Source organism: Platalea leucorodia (assembly GCF_965183815.1).
Source record: "Platalea leucorodia genome assembly, chromosome: 2".
Lineage (NCBI taxonomy): Eukaryota > Metazoa > Chordata > Aves > Pelecaniformes > Threskiornithidae > Platalea > Platalea leucorodia.
The window spans coordinates 7,716,077-7,734,508 of record NC_138824.1 but is presented as its reverse complement, the minus strand read 5'-3'; the positions used below and the strand labels follow the sequence as shown (position 1 = coordinate 7,734,508).

The 18,432-nt window shown below is 38.0% G+C and overlaps 1 protein-coding gene across 6 annotated transcripts in view; it reads right to left on the bottom strand.

Annotated features, from left to right (window-relative positions):
- The window catches only part of DLG2 (discs large MAGUK scaffold protein 2), a gene marked incomplete at both ends in the record, with an annotated part of 1,048,402 nt that overhangs the window by 384,939 nt on the left and 645,031 nt on the right, over positions 1–18,432 (bottom strand). For all 6 annotated transcript variants that reach the window (XM_082337994.1, XM_082337996.1, XM_082337997.1 and 3 more), the window contains one exon: positions 11,030–11,080. In XM_082337994.1, the coding sequence (XP_082194120.1) occupies positions 11,030–11,080 (51 nt within the window). The remainder of the gene's footprint in view (positions 1–11,029; positions 11,081–18,432) is intronic.

The following is an 18,432-nucleotide window of genomic DNA, read 5'->3' as shown; positions in this document are numbered from 1 at the left end:
ACCAGTTAGGTCAAACTCTTAGAGTAAAGTAGTATCTTGCAATATAAAACACGCATGAGCAGCATACAATTGCTTTTCAACTACTCACAGCTTCAACATACCTGAAGTTACCTTATCCATTTGACGTTTAGTTGCAGTTTTACATATAGCAACAAAATTTGAGAGGAAATGGTCCGTATCATATCATTCCAGACATCTTCTACATGCTACAAAGTGGGCTGCTGTTCCTGCAAAACTACTTTGCAAGAAAGTATACCGAATCAACTCTCGACCCTCCTTGGACGAGAAAGAGCTTTTTTTCCCTTCATAAAGTCAGAGAGAAGCTGAAGCTGGATGGTAGTTATAACTAGAAGACAAATGATCTTCTGGCTGCTTCAAATATAACTGCATAAGAACAGAAAATAACTGCAATGCTGCATCCACAGAGCAAATTAGATATTTTTATTGTGATGCCGTATTACTATGTTACGATGCACAGCAATGACAGTTGTGGAATTCAGTCTGGGTAAGCCAGCAGATTATTTCCTTCTTTTTTTCCCCTTTATTTCTCTCTGTCTTTGCAGTGCTATTCCCTACTGAAGCGGCATACTGATTCCCCAAGGTTGAGTGACCCTAATTTATGCATTACAATTGATTCTAAATTAATAACAAAAATGAAAGGCAATTTTCTGCAATGCAAAACATTGCTTTTTCAGAAAAGACAAATCCAGTACATCAAAGATGCCTTTTAAAAAGTCCTGCCTTGAAAATGACCATCTTTGCTGCAAGATGATTACTATCATCTCCAGAATGATTCATTTTCTACCCGTAAATTGAGGTTCATCATTCTCATTTATTTAAATGTACATATCATTTTAAATCTACATATTATTTCCCAATGCCAATTGCAAAAGGAAGTGAAAACTGAGTTGAACCACTGCTTTGTAGCTCCTTTGTCATTTTATTTTTTTTTTCTGCTCTGCTTTCTCAATCTTTCTGCCAGAAGATTTCTACATACTTTTGTGGAAAAATCAGCATCTCAGACACACATATTACTCCTTTTTAGTGTATACATACCCTCCTATTAGTGCTCCAGAAGCTTTTATTTAGAACTGATATGTTTATTTGGAAGTCACACTCTGCAGCTCTGCTCATTAGTGCCTAGTGCTGATTGATTTGAAGTATTGCAGGGTGGGACACCTCAGGTTTGCTTGGGTGATACGCTTAGTTTGATTTCTACTCGTAGGCTTTTATGCCAGTTTGGACAAGCGGAACAGCGTGGAGCAAAATACCCATTTCTTTGCACTTTCTGAAAGCTAGGACGCTATCCAAGCACTCAGAACACCCCTAAATCTGTGATAAACTCTCAAATCAATAAAGGATTTACTCCTGCAAAATTATTTCCAGGCAAAATTATTGCCTAACAACAGCAGAAATGCTAAGCTGGAGGGAAAAATTCCTCTTTCCTGCATCAGCCTAGAGGACTAGGATACAAAAGGCTGCCCTGTTTCACTGTGCAAAGATTTTTTTCATTAGCCCAACATTATCTACTGCGCACCTAAGTATTCCTTTCGGAAACTGCGATATTCTGCAAGTTCAACTCTGTAAAAGTCTTAGCTAGCCACTGCGATTTGCACCTGCAGAGGGAGTTTCCCTCTGCCTGCATTACACTGCTGGCCTGGGATGGCACAAGACACCCTGGGGTGCTTTCTGCTCTCCTTTCCCTACCGAGGCAGCTTCACAGGCAGCCTCCTTAGATGCTCACATTCCAAACGCTGAACAGGATAAAGCTTGGACTTCGCTAGCTAAAGATAATAGAGTAAATAAGCTGAAAGGCCACATCTTAAAGAGCTACATCTAAAGTAAATGCAATTTTCATGTAAAGCCATAAATAATACAAAAAAGCAGCAGAACTACTCACTGCTAACTATCTGGTGAGAGCAAGTGAGTTAGGAAATGAGAGAAAGGCAATAAATTAGTGATATTACCTGAAAAATAAAATGTCAATATAATAATAATTTAAAAGAAACAGCAGCAGAACGCTGCCTCTAGGCAGCTATGACTTGCATGAAATTTCACATAATAGGCAAGTCAAGGTCTCAGTGATCTTGGCAAAGTTAAAGGGATAACTTTCAAGTAGAGAAGAACATGAATAATTCTTTTTCCTGTACTTGCATAGGTAGCTTTTGAAATCTTAAATAAATGTTGCTTAACTTTTCAACTTTTCTTCACTTTTGATATGGAAAATGCATTACCGCTATTGGGGACTTTTTTTCTGCAGTTGATTTTTAATTTGTTTCTATCACTTTCAGAATACTTTCTAGTATTGTGTTAATGCCTTCTTTCTAGTATGTGTATTTTCTACTGACATGCTCTCCCTGAACAAATTCCCTGTGAGTTTTTAACGCAGAGAGTTTGAGTAACTTCAGGCTCGTGATTCAATATATTGGGGAATGAAATTACTTTTACTCCTTTGGGAATAAAATGGCTCAGTGTGTTGAGTGACTCTTATTAAATTAAACAAAATATATCAAACAATCTTCAATTTTCTTCTTCTGCTTGAGCGTTCTTCAAAGCTTCAAATTATTTTGGAAATTCTAAAATACCACAGTGAGCTTTCATAACAGAATATTCTGTTTTTTAAAATTTCTCACACAACAGGAAAACTCTCATAACCTTACCTGGACCTGAGGACTCATTGAAACAAACTGTGAACCTCTCATCTAAAGAAATACCCAGAAACGAATATATGAATTACTAAGAACATATAGACCTTCAAAAATAAATATACAAATGAATAAAAGCCTAATTCATAGTAATAAAAATATTCTTTGCCCTGGAAAGCTTGAATCATCAAGTGTAAATCCAAACTACTTATTTTTTTCTGTCTGAAATATAAAGCTAGCACACATGCATGGAAGGGGACCTCCTGCAGGTAATGCCTTCAGAGGAGCGTAAATGGCATTGCAGTGATAAATTCCAAGGAAATACACTATTCTGATTTAACTGACTTAGCATCCATGCAATGTTTTTCAGACACATAGATTTAAAAGCAAGATTCTAAGATTACAATATGAAAATATGAATTTCTTTGATAGGCACGCAGAGGGAGCTAAATATATAGTATTATTTCAGCTTCTTTTGCTAATCACAGTGTAGCTATAAACTGTAGCAGTTAAAATATTTTCCCTAGTCACTTATAGCCTTTCCTCTTCCTTCGTCTCCCCTTTCACGGCTTTGCAGCTTTTCTGTTGTGACTATTGGGATGAGAACTGCTGCCACTCCACAGCTGGGAAAGGATGCAACCTCTGCACAGCTGCAGCAATAATGAAATATAGGGCAAGTCTTCCTGATAAACAGAGGCTCAGTGGAAAGCCATGTGCTTTTTTAGCACTTGCCCTGGTGTCCTGGTTTAACTCCAGCCAGCAACTAAGCCCCACCCAGCCGCTTGCTCACTCCCCGACCCGGTGGGATGGGGGAGAGAATCAGAAGAGTAAAAGTGAGAAAACTCATGGGTTGAGATAAAGACAGTTTAATAGGCAAAGCAAAAGCCGTGCGCGCAAGCAAAGCAAAACAAGGAATTCATTCACTACTTCCCATCGGCAGGCAGGTGTTCAGCCATCTCCAGGAAAGCAGGGCTCCATCACGCATAATGGTTACTTGGGAAGACAAACGCCATCACGCTGAACATCCCCCCTTCCTTCTTCTTCCCCCAGCTTTACATGCTGCGCATGACGCCATACGGTATGTCATAGCCCTGTGGCCAGTCTGGGCCAGCTGTCCTGGCTGTGCCCCCTCCCAGCTTCTTGTGCACCCGGCAGAGCATGGGAAGCTGAAAAGTCCTTGACCAGTGTAAGCACTATGCAGCAACAACCAAAACATCAGTGTGTTATCAACATTACTCTCATCCTGCATCCAAAACACAGCACTATACCAGCTACTAAGAAGAAAATTAACTCTATCCCAGCTGGAACCAGGACACCTGGAAAACTCAAAATTCTTCTGGCAGTGCATATTCTGAAGCAGTCCAGATCACCCCTATCTGGAGAGGACAACACTAAACAGACTAGTCCTCCTAGTCCTATCACTGCTTTCAGGAAAACTGTGGGCAACTCACCAGTTCTACCTCACTGCACTCCCAACCTGTAGCAATGCAACTGCTAACAGCAATAACAACAAATAAAAATATTTTGTTCATATCTCTAAGAGGGATATAATATTAACAGCTGTTCCTTCACTTCTCTAGCCAATAGTCTTCAGTAAGACAGTTAAGTGGGTTTATTGAGTTTCTAGTCCCAAACGCTGAATGTGGAGAATGACAGCTAACAACACAGGGCAGGAGCTTCTGTCCCTCAAAAGGTACAGCCCTCCCTCTCCCGGCTCTCCTGCCTTTCCATGCATCCTGCAGACTGGCACGTTTTCTACCTCTACCAAGAACAGGTGGAACAGGCCCCCACAAGACCTGCACAGCTCTACAACCAGGAATAGTTTCAGCATAATGACTCTCTGACAGAATAAGAACAAAGAACAAAGTTTTCCAGTGATTAGTTATACTTTGGGTGCCAAATTAGGGCTGCTCTGAGGTGACACAAAGTCACATGCTTTGGGTGAATAATGTTACAAAAAAAAATCAGGCTGTTCCAAGGAATTTTAATTTAGGTCATTGAACTAAAGCAACCAAATAGTGCAGTTGCTTTGGAAAATATTGACCTGGTATTTCAGTGCCACATTAGCAGGACTGCACACCAGGCTCCTTCAGCTCCTTTCATTAGCTCGCTCTTGCACAACCTAAGGTCAAAGCAAAATCTGGTAAGGCACAAGAGACGAAAGGAGAATGTAGACCTTGCGTAAGCCATTGCATCCTGAGGCCAGAGAGTCTGCCCTTTCCAATGCTTACAAACCTCTCTGATGGTAAACTGCAACCACTGACACAACTGCCTATCAGCAGCAAAATCTTTTGTTAAATCTAAACTAAGACATGTGGTTGGAACTAGAAACCATAAGAGAACTTCCTGCACAGTGGTTGCATGCGCTACACCTGAATTTTTAAGGATTTTTCTGAATTTCTTTTTCATTTTACAGAACTTTGTGTTACATGTACACAGAGAAATACACTGCAAAGACTCTATATGGATACCCAAGAGATCAGTTTTTCAAATTGTCTGCACAACAATAAAAAAGATGGGATTCACATTTTCTGTTTGATGATAACTTGGCTCCATACATAGATACCTCTGCCTCTTCTTGTAGGCAGACTGTGCTGGCCCCTTCCAGGAAAAAATTCCTGTGGGTGAGCTTTATTGCAATAAACACCCCTAGGTCACTATTCTACTATAAACCTGTGTTTGGAGGAGCTCGGCAGGTGCCTGAAGGACACTCACTTTAAAAGATCTACTTTCTTCTGTTGGAAGATGTCAGACCACTCCACTGGCGCTGTCAATGGTTGGATATTGATTTGTGCACGCTGGGTTCTCAAAAGGCATGGGTCTACAGCATAAGTTTTTAAACTTTGAAAATACCTTTTCCTAGTGGCCATTTCTTGACCACTCCCATTCACTCTGTTATTCCTGAACTGCATAAAGGAGGACTTCTCTGGCACTGCATTGTCCTACAATCTCATTCCTGAGAGGTCAAAGTGTGCTGATGAACAATTGGTGCCTAACACCTTAAAAAAGGCAGAAAGCAGATACACTACTGACTAATAGTGAAAACCTTATTTCCCAGACATACAAGCAAACAGTGATCTTGGTGGATGAAAAGCTGGACATGAGACAGCAACGTGTGCTCGCAGCCCAGAAAGCCAACCGTATCCTCGGCTCCATCAAAAGCAGCGTGGCCAGCAGGGCGAGGGAGGGGATTCTGCCCCTCTACTCTGCTCTGGTGAGGCCGCACTTGGAGTACTGTGTCCAGCTCTGGGGTCCTCAGCACGGGAAGGACATGGACCTGTTGGAGCGGGGCCAGAGGAGGCCACAAAAGTGATCAGAGGGATGGAGCACCTCTGCTATGAGGAAAAGCTGAGGGAGTTGGGGTTGTTCAGCCTGGAGAAGAGAAGGCTTCAGGGAGACCTGATTGTGCCCTTTCAGTACTTAAAGGAGGCTTATAAGAAAGATGGGGACAGACTTTTTAGCAGGGCCAATAGCAATAGGACAAGGGGTAATGGTTTTAAACTAAAAGGGGTATATTTAGATTGGACATAAGGAAGAAATTTATTATGCTGAGGATGGTGAACCACTGGCACAGGTTGCCCAGAGAGGTGGGAGATGCCCCATCCTTGGAAACATTCAAGGCCAGGCTGGATGGGGCTCTGAGCAACCTGATCTGGTTGAAGATGTCCCTACTCATTGCAGGGGGGACGGACTGGATGACCTTTAAAGGTCCCTTCCAACCCAAACCATTCTATGATTCTATGATCTCTGCCAAAACAAGACAGATAGATAGATATAAAAACTAAGACTTTGAGTCAAATTAAAATCGTTGTGTCATTGAATACAATCCAATTCCCACTGCTCTTCAGTGTTCAGTGGAGTGCACCTCTTTATATTTTTGCAAACTTCTGCATTTCACAAAGGAAATTAGTGATGGAAACAGCATGATTAATAGTACAGTAGTAATTATCTCTTAGGTTTATAATGTACCAAAGTAAATAAAAGCCCTGAAATAAATTCCTTACTCTACTAAAATGTATGAGGATTGCTTTTTCCACTGTTTCCTCAGGATTTTTAAATTTTACCCTTTAAGTTTACTTATGTTTACAGTTTTAGCCTTTCTAGTTGAGATTTGAATAGATTCTTGAATCTGGTGGAAATGCGGAAATCCAACCTTTTAGAGAACAGTAATCTTGAACTAGAAAAATGAAATCTTCTCATGGCACTTGATGTCACTGAAAGATCAAGTCAAAGGAAAGAAGAGAGAGCAGGGTTTCAGTCTCTCTGCTGAACAGAGCATGTGGTGGATACAGAATAAAATTTATCAGAATTATCACAGCACACTCCAAGATGACAAATCATTATTGAGAATGTACTCTTTTGGAATATCTTTAACCTGATTTTCTAAGGAAATAATTATGCTATGTGAGCATCCATGCCTGTCTCTCCTCAACAGTAGTAAGCCCAATAGCCAATTGCAACCAAACCTGAAAAAGTGAAGAGGAAACAAAACAGTAAGTTCCTAAAAACTTTGTAAAATGATGTGGTTCATTAAAAACAGGGACATTCTGCAGTGTAACCTGAATTGTTATCATAGGCCAGAGAACCCACAGGAGTATAAAAGAAAAAGAAATAGAGACACTTCATGCATGTCTCAGCCTTGGGAAAATTCTCAGTCAGAGCTCGACCTGTTCAGATACCAAGGTCAGTCAATCTCATGATGCAAATGCACAGGGAACTAGATGTCTCTAGTCCCAGTGTTGATAGAATTTAATTTTTCTGAACAGTCTATTCCACAAAAAGTAATATAATTTTACTTTTATACAGGTACAGAATGAAAATACATGCTGAAGCATCAAAAGATTCTGTGAAAACAGCTTTACTAATCATAATTGCCCTCTTTTTCTCGAACATCTAAAGAATAGGCAAGGTTAGATGAGCCAAAAAGTACTGAGATCTGAACTCAGACGTTGAACTCGGCATGAATCCAACACGACTCATTAAGTGACCCACTGTCTGTCTTTACACTTTTTCAAGGTAACTGTTGATATTGGCTGATATTCCATCAACTTCTATCAAAAACCTCTCTTCAGCATATGTCTCCAAGCACAGCGCTGTACCAAGGAGTCAATCAATTAAAACTTTCCTCTGGCTTAGAGAAGTTAGGCTAGGCTTTGTCACAGAGTCTCTTTGTCACAGTTATCTCTTACACTGACCACTGATCTACAAGTGCAAATTGGTCTCTTGATAGCGATGGATACATTTTTCAAGTCCTGCAGTAATGAAAGAGTAACATCACTGCAGTAATATCAGTCATTTTATGTAGAGCTTCCTTTTTACGGTGTCTTTAATACTCAAGGAGAGCAAGGTAATGGCTTATTTTAAGGAATTTTTTCTAAGTGTGCATTTGGGCATTGTAGTTTATTACAAATCACCAAGTCTTAGTTTACACCTGGATCTGCATTTTATGCCTGTAAGTTAGCAGAGAAACTCACATATTCTTTGAAGCAGCTGAAGAAATTAAAACTGTCTTTTTTTTTTTTTTAAAGAGAAGAGAAATTGTTTGATTTCTCTTAACTGTGTAATTGTGTTACTCAAGTAGGTTCTTATGAGAATTCTAAATGAGGATCTCTTATTTAACAGCGATCCTCTTGGGCTCAGGGATTGGTAGTAAATGGCTGGCACAACTGAAGAACAGTAAAAGGATAAGAGCATGCCACTAAGGAAGGGGCTGGCAGAGGCGTTCTTACAACTTCCTGAGCTCCTGGAACAGCATTGATCACAGCTTTAAGGTGGATCTGCCTCAAATTCACTGTCTTTGTTAGCTCTCACTGAAGTCTTTTAAGCTCAAAACGCCAAGTCTTGTTAAACTGTAAACTAGGACCCAACATTTTAAATAGAAACAACTGAACAACATTATATCAAAGAGCAAAAATAAAAAAGCTTTCTACACAAGCCCACTGCATCCTTGCAGTCATTTCTTGGTACACCAGCTGGGTCTCAGGCAGCTTGGTGATGCTTAGCAAGCTCTGCACTGTCCATGCCCACAGTCCCTTAGCAGGGTTTCCTTTTGGCATTTTTGAGACCCTGCTGATCTGTTCCCCAGCTCCACATGGGATGCATTCTGCCAACATGCACACAGCAGTCCTATGTTACCCTAAGGGATGGAACCACCTCTTCATCCTGGGGCAAGGGTCATGCCTAAGCCAGTAACTCTCCTCAGGAATACATCCCACAAATTCATGGCACCTGTGGATGAAGGTGACCTCCTACAATTAACTTAATGGTGTCCTTGCCAAGTCTATAGAGACTGGGAAATGTTCTGAAGTAATCAATCCTTTACCACCTTCCCTTTCATTCTGCTATAAAAAAAAAAAAAAAAAAAAAAAAAAACAAAAAACCAGAAAAAAGAAAAGAGTACAAAAGCCCTAATGCCCTAATACACCTTCAACCAATTTATCTTTTATGTTGTAAAATCCTTTAAATTATATTGACTATTTCAAAATGTGGATAAATGTCATGAAGAAAATATTTGATGGTCTTGGGATGCAGAATTCTGTAACCTGGATAACTGGACTTAAAATTGAAAGTTTATTACCAACTCTTTGATATGGACAAACTACATTTTTATCTCTCAACAGCAGCAATGTTAATACATTTTGCAGCTTTGCCATTAAATAGAGAGAGATGATTTTCCATCTAATTTCTAAAAGCAGTTTTGTGGAAGAAAATGGGTAATCAACATGGAGAATGTCTTTCTTCTAAAAATGCTTTTAGTCTAACATAAATGACAGCTATTTAAAGGCAATCACTTGTGTTTTATATCTCACACAAAAACCAGCAGACACAGTACCCTGTCGTTGAGACAAAACACTGATACATGTGACAGAACATTTCAAGCAGTAATAATCAGAAGCCACAGATCCAGCCACATCCAGAAAACAACTGAAATATCCTCCTTTAAAGTCTGTAGCTTTTTTTGCTATTGTTGATCAGTCTTTAACTGATATTATGTGGTATTATATTATGAATAACTAATTATCTGCATCAGGCAGGTACAGGAGACGCAAATCACATTCACTCTGCACTATGTACACCGATAACTTACACATCTATTAAAAATAAAGTGGTTTTCAAAATATCACCCAGGAGGCATGTGTTCTGTTCAGTGACCTTTGGAAACTCTAGTCCAATGAATAACTAGTGATGCACAAATAAGTTGAGAGACAGTAGATAAAAAGTGCCTATATGTTATCTGTTACAAGGATGGCTATGGTAAAAAGATGTATTGCTCTTTCAGAATTTGCCTGACAGAACAAATCAATGAGAACATATACTTGTATCCCTTTAAGTTGAATGGTTATGAAATTCGTTATCCTGGACAATTAAAAATATAACATGCAGAAAAAGTGCAATGAATTGTATAATCTAAGTATCTAATTTAATGGTAGTTTGCTACCTTACAGGAATTCGTTCATATAGCATCAGTCACATCTTGGCAAATCTGGCCTTGCATTCGAACATTTTATGTAGAAAGAAGTCTAACTGTGTTTGCTCCAAGATGATAAAACTTCATATTACCAGAATGTTGGTAGAATATTGAAGGAATTCAGCAATGACAATCTTGCCTCCATTAGCAATCTTCGTAAGGCCTATGACAAAGCTTAGACTTTCTTTCTCACAAAATATGCAGCCCATCTGGTCTTGATCTTGTGGCAAAGAAAGTCCACAGTCTAAAGAAAGCAGTTACGTAACCAAAAGGCAAGGAAAACCCACCAAACCCAGGAAAATATAATGCAGCACAAATTTTTAAATATCTCTCTTTGTTTTGGTGCTACTTTTAAACCACACTACCAACAAAGCCTTCACTGCCAGCCCTAATGATAGCTCATGCAATTCAGACTTGCATAAACATATCCTTTACACTGAGGTATGGTCCACAGCTTTTATATAGTCGCTTGAACATTAAAAACACTTTTGCAATTTTTCTTTTATAGTATAAGACTACATGTCTTCTATTGTCATGCACACATGCAAAGAAATCAAGGAGGTTAAAAGAGAAAAGATTCCACAATTCCAGTTCACAAGCTAAAAGAGAGTTACCAAGTCACACAGGCTCTTCCCAACAGTCAAACACCTATTTGAGCACTGACATAGTTATGGGGAAGAAAAGCATTCTGGATACTAATCTCCAAGTAGCTACACCTGAAACTTCTTAAAAACATGAAGGGCTTCTCCTGTTGTATCGCTCCCATTTTCATTTCACATTTTAGAATAAAGAGTGGACATCTTTATTCAAAAGATAACTAATTCTATTCTTAACTAATTTTAATTTCATAAGTAATCGCATTATTTTTATTACAGATTATATTTTTTCCTATAAGAGAAGAATAAATCACACTTACCCTCTCCAAAGTAATTTCTTCAAATTCATATTCAATTTCTGTTCCATTGACCTAAAGACAATAAAATCAGAAAATTACTTAAATGCAAATGGAAGGTTATTTGGTAGGGATACTGTACAGATATTCCAGTATGATCAGTTTACTGAAGCACATTTTTCAACATATAGGTGAGGCTGTCTAAATTATAGTTTACTTAGCTCCCCTTTGTCTTGAATGGCATGTAATTAAGCCTATAAACTTGAAAACAGTATGAGTTCAGTATGAAAAACACTGAAATAATGGATAACTAAGTCACATAATACAACTGATATTTGAAATAGTATGTTTGTGGACTTTGTGCAAATGTTTAAATAGTTTCCAAGGTAATAGTTTCATGTCAAAAATAAAAGACCTGGTTCTAAAAATTATTCTCACAAATGGAAGAAAGATTAATTATTCATTACCTTACGAGCTCCAATTTACTTTGCAATACTAAAGCAGACAGGAAATTCATAGTACTTATGTAAAAATCACTCACTGATAGATATACTGAAATACATCTTGTTTACTGTATTAACCTAGGGCAAGAACATGACAGAGGACCTTTGCAATAGACAGCTGAATGGCAAAAAGGCACAGAATGTTAATGCAATTCTTACGCTGAGTTTCAGTGTCAAAATAAATTAAGCTACAAAATGTAGAGCACCAAAATGGATTGCACTGGACAAGAAATCTATCAGCTGAGGACATGACACTGATTTAAGCAGTATTCTGAAACCTTGTTCCAGTCTGACATGGATTTTTTCTTTCCCTCTAGGCAACTCACTTAACAGCCCTTCTTAGTTTTCTCATTTCTTAAATGGGTAAAGTACTGCATCTGAGAAAGCTACAAAAGCTGACTATATTGTAAGTAAACTGCAGAGTAATGAAAATACTTCTATTATTAAAATCTCAGAAGAATTTCAGTGTCCCTTAGCTACAGCTAGTCAGCAATTTTTTTTGATTTGGCCAGAAAATCCTGATTAATCAAAAACAATAGATATTGCCCATGAATCATGCCATTTTAGTTTTTGTGATGATAGGATATTTCCTGGAAAATAGCGTTATTTTAGTGTTTTACTTAATTTATACTTAATGAAAAAAAAATATTTTGTAAGAGCAAAACTGAAGTGAAGCATTAGGATTGACCTAATCTTGGAAGAACAAATTTATTTCTCAGAACAAGAACATTTATTACTCCTCCCCACTCCCAGCTGCTAATTTTCTATATTAGCTTTCTAACTGCAATCAGAAAACACTATACACAAATCATTCTTTATCTAGTCAAGCACCTTTCAAATGTAATTAGGTACTTCTCTTGTGAATATTATAACTAGGTACATGTATCTACCAAACAAAAGCTTCCTATAAAAGCTACCAACTATTTAATTTGTCTGTAATTCTAGATCTGATAAACAATGAAATCAGTCATAGAAATACAACCCCCAGAATCTGTGTTCAAAAGGAAAGAGGGAGAGGGAGAAAAGTCTAGACGAATAAGCCATGCTTAACAATGAAATGAAAACACAGCATCAACGAATAAGATATTTAATACATACATAATATTTGTATTTTTTACATTATTACAATCTGGTAATCACATTACACTACACTAAAGCCAGATATGAACAAAAATTTTACTATAGAATATTTTCCTGTTCTATGCTATCACTTTAATGTTTTCTGCATAGATTCTTTTATTAATATAGGCAACTTACTAGGTATGAACAGCTTTATAGCTATTCCATTTTTTGTCCTTTCTTGTCTAATGATAATGAAATCAAAGCTATTTATATGTCTCTGTTTTCATGAACTTCTCTTTTATCTTAGGTTGGTGGATAGCTCTGATCTATGTCTTCAATTCCTCAGTCTTGCTCTATAAAGCTGTCTTTGCTTCACTGCTTATAATCACTTTTCCTTTGCATTAAAAACTCGTTAGTGCAGCAAAATGGGAAAAAGAGGGACATGAGAAGTGAGCAACCTCTGTATGAAGATGAAAGGAGAAAACACAAGCTGAATACTCAATTTGTATTTGCACGCAAACAATATGTTGATTATGATCATCTGAGGAGCTCCTTTTATCATCCACAGTCACGATTCCAAAAAGGTCTTCAGTTCAAATCGCCATTAATCGCAGCAGAGATCCATTATCAGGTTCCACAGCAGCAGGGATGATATGAATTAAAAAGCTGATCTTGATCCAACTCCTTTTGTTATTTAAGCGTATATATCTACATATGCAGTTCACTGCCCTGTTTTTCTTGCTGGTTGCTCACAAGACCAATGCAGTTATTTCGTAAAGGATCTAATAAGGTATTGCACCTACCCGAGGCAGGTGTAATGATGATGTATGCAGTACCATTCATTGCTAGCACCATTTTATTTAACATTTAGACTCTCTGGCTGCACCTACACTGCTAAATTAGAGTCAATTTTCAGCCAAGTCTCAGTGCTTAAGGCTGTTTCTGTCTGGAGCTTGCTGGAAACAAATAGCCAAGGAGTGAGCCAACAGTTAAGCAGGAGGAGAATCATGGCTCCAGCGCTGGAACTGGCTTGTTGGTCCTCTCATTAAGCAGCATACGGATGTACCCTCTGTTTTTGTCCATTTTAACTTGACAGTCTCTGGCCTGACAAAACACCTAAATGAGCTGCCTGAACCTGCAACTTCCATTTCTTGCAAGTAGTGGGAACCTGTTCCTATATCTCTCTTTACATGAGTTTTCCGAATTCTGCTTTTATATCAGATTGCAGCAACAACACATAGCAAAATTTACTATGGGCTGCATGACTTTAAATAGCTATGAAAAAGTCCAAACCTTTTCATATCGTTTTCTCTTCTCCATAGCCAAAGAAATCAGCAGCATTTCCAATCGACTTGGGAATATTCTTTCGTGTCATTCAGGTGTGCAAGGTTAACAACAGATATCTTTAATCTCAACTAAATTTTTATATTTATAATGCTGAAATTTGGGGTAGTCATCTAGCTCTCTTTATACTCAGTAAAAAGAAACAGGCACTTCTAGGTCTTAATTAATTTCATCCTACATCAGAAATCTCAGATAGGTTAGACGAATTGTGCCCCTGAGGTTTCCTTTCACTGAGTACAAACAGAGTCTAAAAAAGATGTGTAAAGTTTGGTGAGCACTTGCCTTAAATCTGTTTTCTCTGCATTACTCATAACTCTGGACTGGTAACCAAGTTCTGCTTAAGGGATGCTGTATGTCTTTCATAATTATACACCAGTGAAAGGCCAGATCTCTGGTTTAGCAGCTTTTCTGATTGCTTTTTTGGGCTTGTCTGCACCTGTAACTGGCAGCACATGCACAGCATGATATCCAACACCCGCTCCCACAAGCCCAACAGGCTAGGATGTCCACTAGGAACAATTCACTCTCTCCCCTTCTCCAAAAGATCAAAGCCAAGATACATTGCTGTTGGCTTCCCTCTCTGATTTGGGACACTGATGTCCCCTCTTTGGAGAAAGAGTGCTCAACAACACCTGTGACAGTAACAGGTCTAGACGATTCTGGCAGAAGTGGGTAAGAAGTGCACAAGGTGAGGTCCATGGGAGGACGCAATCAACCACTTCCCTTCTTCAAGGCACAGAGTCTGGAATCAAAACATGTCTCATTCAGGAACATGCTTTATTTCCAGCAGAACAAAAAAGATAGTGTTGATCAGGACCAAATACATAACTGCTACATGAAGAACAGGTCTGCGTGAAACCGTTAGATAACTTTGAGGGCCTTTGATGCCCTGTTGTTCAGGAACAGCACTACCAGCATACACTTCTGATGCAAGAAGGCTTCTCAGTCTCCTGACCTTACATATGTTCATGATCCAGAGCATGATGAACTTACAGCCCCTGTAGAATAAGTTAGCATAACTCAATTCCCAATGTTTAAAGCAACTGCTTGCAAAAACAAGGTAACAGTTGCCTTTCATTTATGGCTGCACCTGTTATACTGGAGGACTCTCCCAAACTTTTGACAAAAAAACATCTTTAAGAAAGAAACTTAATGTATGGTAACTATCTAGATTCTATCATTCAAGAGAGGTTTCCTGGTGAAGCTCTAATCACTACCAGAGTTCACTTATCTTTCTAAGAAGAAAGCACTAGTCATCTTCGGATGACACTTTCTTTCAGGAGAATGAGAAATAAGGGACAGGCAAAAAGAGCTTTTTATATACTATTTTGTGAAAAACCTGAAATAAAGCCACCACACAGAACACCCAAATAAGGACCTGACAGACTCAGATTTGTTTGTTCCTTTACGTGAAGAATTTTACTCTGACTTTCCAGGAAGTTTCTCTTGTTTAGTGCAGTCTAAGGATGACAGAAGCAGCTGAAGTAGTCCCTTAATGAAAATCAGTTCTGCAGATTATGATAGATTCCCAAAATCTTTGAGAATAACATTCTGTTGGGTTTTTAATTTTCATATACTCTGTCACTTTGTTAAGACTTTTATACATAAGTTTTTTCTCATAATAATAATAATTTGATACTCTTTTTATACTTTTGTAAGTATTTGATGTGATAGACCTGTTTACACTCAAACAAATAAACATTGCCTAATTCTTTCTTGCTGCACTTCTACACATCTACCACTGCGTCCATCCACTCAATGAGATAAAGATGTCATCATATGAATTTAATGATAAGAACTGTATTACAATAATGGCAAAAGCATCAAAACACTGACAATTTATACCACTGTAATATTTTGAGACCACTGCACCTATTTTTTCTAATAAAATTGATGTCATTAGAGCTGTTTGTTATGTTTAGTCTTATTTTCAAGAAGATTGTTTTGCCTAAAAATTACAACATCTGTAGACTTTTATTACAGACAAAACTGCTTTTAATTATATTTAATTAGATGTTGTTTTTCATTTGTCTTCAAGAAAAAAGACTGCTGCTTCTACTTTTATTGTCATACACATAGCAAGATTACCCTGCCACTGATCTTCACTCAATATGCAAATTTGATTCTTTTGGCTGTGTGGTTTCACCAGTTGCCTAAACCACCCAAACCTCACTGGAATACAGAATTGCCAAATTCTTGCTGTACAAGTACCCTAGGACATATTTGTCCTTTAAAAATCTCCAATTTGCTGCATAATTAAGACAGTCCATTTTACATTCCAGAAACATCAAGGCCATTTGGGTAATTTAACAAATATAGGAGTTAAATAGTCTTTCATGATTTCTGTTTTATCAGCAAGACCAAAGAGCAATCTTCATTTAGCCCTTTGCTGTCTCCAGATTTATTTATTTCTTCATTAATTGTCAAAGCTTCCCCATTGTTTTCAAGAAACCTAATGGTGTCCTTTTGATATTGTTTTCCAAGAGCATTAAAAGTTTGCTTTCTCACTGCATATAAACATACAGAAAGCAGTCTCCTGTGTTCTCTGATTTCAAATATGGTGATTTTGTGTTTTCAAATTGTCCTACAGAGTCTGCCAGAAAGTTTTTCATGCTACTATTCTTTATCTAAGTGAGTGAGGACATTTTATGGGCTTTTTATACAAGATACCCCACATCTGTTTGTAATCACAGTGCATAACTAAGCCCACTTCCTTCTTTTCACCCATATTTCCTTTAGGAAACAAGGACAATATGTTAAGCTCTTTGAATGAAAGTTTACCGTAACCTAAAAATTTCATGTCATAATACAACTGTTGTGCTGTGAAGAATGAAGAGTTAAAGACCATATGGTTTTGAAAGAAATTTATACTTTATCAGGAACAGGTCTTATAATATATGTGCAACTGATTTGTGGATCCTTCCACAGATGCCTACAGAGCACTTGACCGCCAGGCATGGTACATCCTTTAGGGAAGACATCACCCCCAACACACAATAGAGATCCAAGAAGCCAAATCCATCTCTTGGTCGACACCTGTAAAGATCTGCAGCACAGTTGTGATCAACCTGTACCCTGCTGAAAGGGTGCTTTTTTTGCTCATTCTTTTCTTCTTAAATGTCTCCTATATCCTTCTCCAGGTCTTAATTTTTAGTCAGCCGCCTTCTTCACTGTTTGTATACCATACTTGTCCTTTCCTCTCTTTCTTCTTCCCTCACTGTAACCCTTAGTTTTCTTGGTTTTATTCTCTCGGGGAAAATACCCATTTAGCAAGTAACCATTATCACTCTTCTCTGGTTGATTTCCAATTCCCTAATTTTATCTTACCCTACCTCATTTCTCAAATCTTGTTCAGAACAAAATCATGTTTTCTGTATTTCTTTTGTATCGCCATCCCCTAGCACTAGTCACAACTTCTCATGTCTCCACCTCAGCCTCCACTGCTTCCTCTGATTTTCATTCTTTTCATGTTTTTCATTTGTTCCTTCCTTCATACTACCTCCAAATCTGTTCTTTTCTCTCACATACAGATGCACGCACATACATACCAAATTAAACATACTTTATCTAATCCCACTTCATCCAAAGGATTATTCATGATTAGCTTTCCACCTTCTCATCTTTTCTGACTAAACTTTTAACATAATCTTCTCACACAATTCCTGTTAAGTCACTCATACACTCCATGTACCTTGATTCCTTTCATTAATATGCTTCACCTGCTTAACACATAGTTTCAAAATTTCATCCAAATAAGGGATTCTCTTCTGGTTTTCCCTCCTAGCTGCTCTCACTCCTCACAATCCTTTCCCCTATTCAGCAACAATCTAGATTTTTTTTTTAGCTGCTTTGTCTCCATAGATCTGACACTTTCTACAGTCTGAAAAACATGTATCTTGATACCCTTCTCCTAGATACTCTTGGTATTTTGTTCAGCTTACATGGTATGTGATAACACTCTATCCTTTACAATATAAGCCATCAAATTTTCCCTCATCTTCTCTTCATTTTGTCCATATTCTGAGGTTGGCCACATACACCACAGAAGAAAAGTACCTGTACACTTGTAGGTGTAAGCACTCGATATACCTAATGCAGACCCATTGCAGAACTCCCAGTTTCATAAACATAATCTATGGAGCAGATCAAAGCAGAGATCATGACTTCAAATGGAGTTCACAGTAAATGGAAATGAAATTACATCTGTGCGTGAATTCTGTTTAGGTTAGCACTTCCAAGTTGTACAAAATTAGTATGAACAAAAGAAGAATGCAAATTTCAGCTTTTGTACTTAAAACCTCTCTCACACTAAGAGAAATTCATATGCCATCATATTATCTAACAGGTAGAAATCTAAGTTAAGCAGTTGTCTTGGCTTTTTTTTACAGACACTGGAGTGAGGAATCAAGAGGGGATGATTTATGCCATGTGCCTCAGTCTTCAGGTGGAATTGGCATTTAAGGAACCTGTGTCTGCCCACTGACTATATAGAGACACTTTAGACTTTTATGATTTACA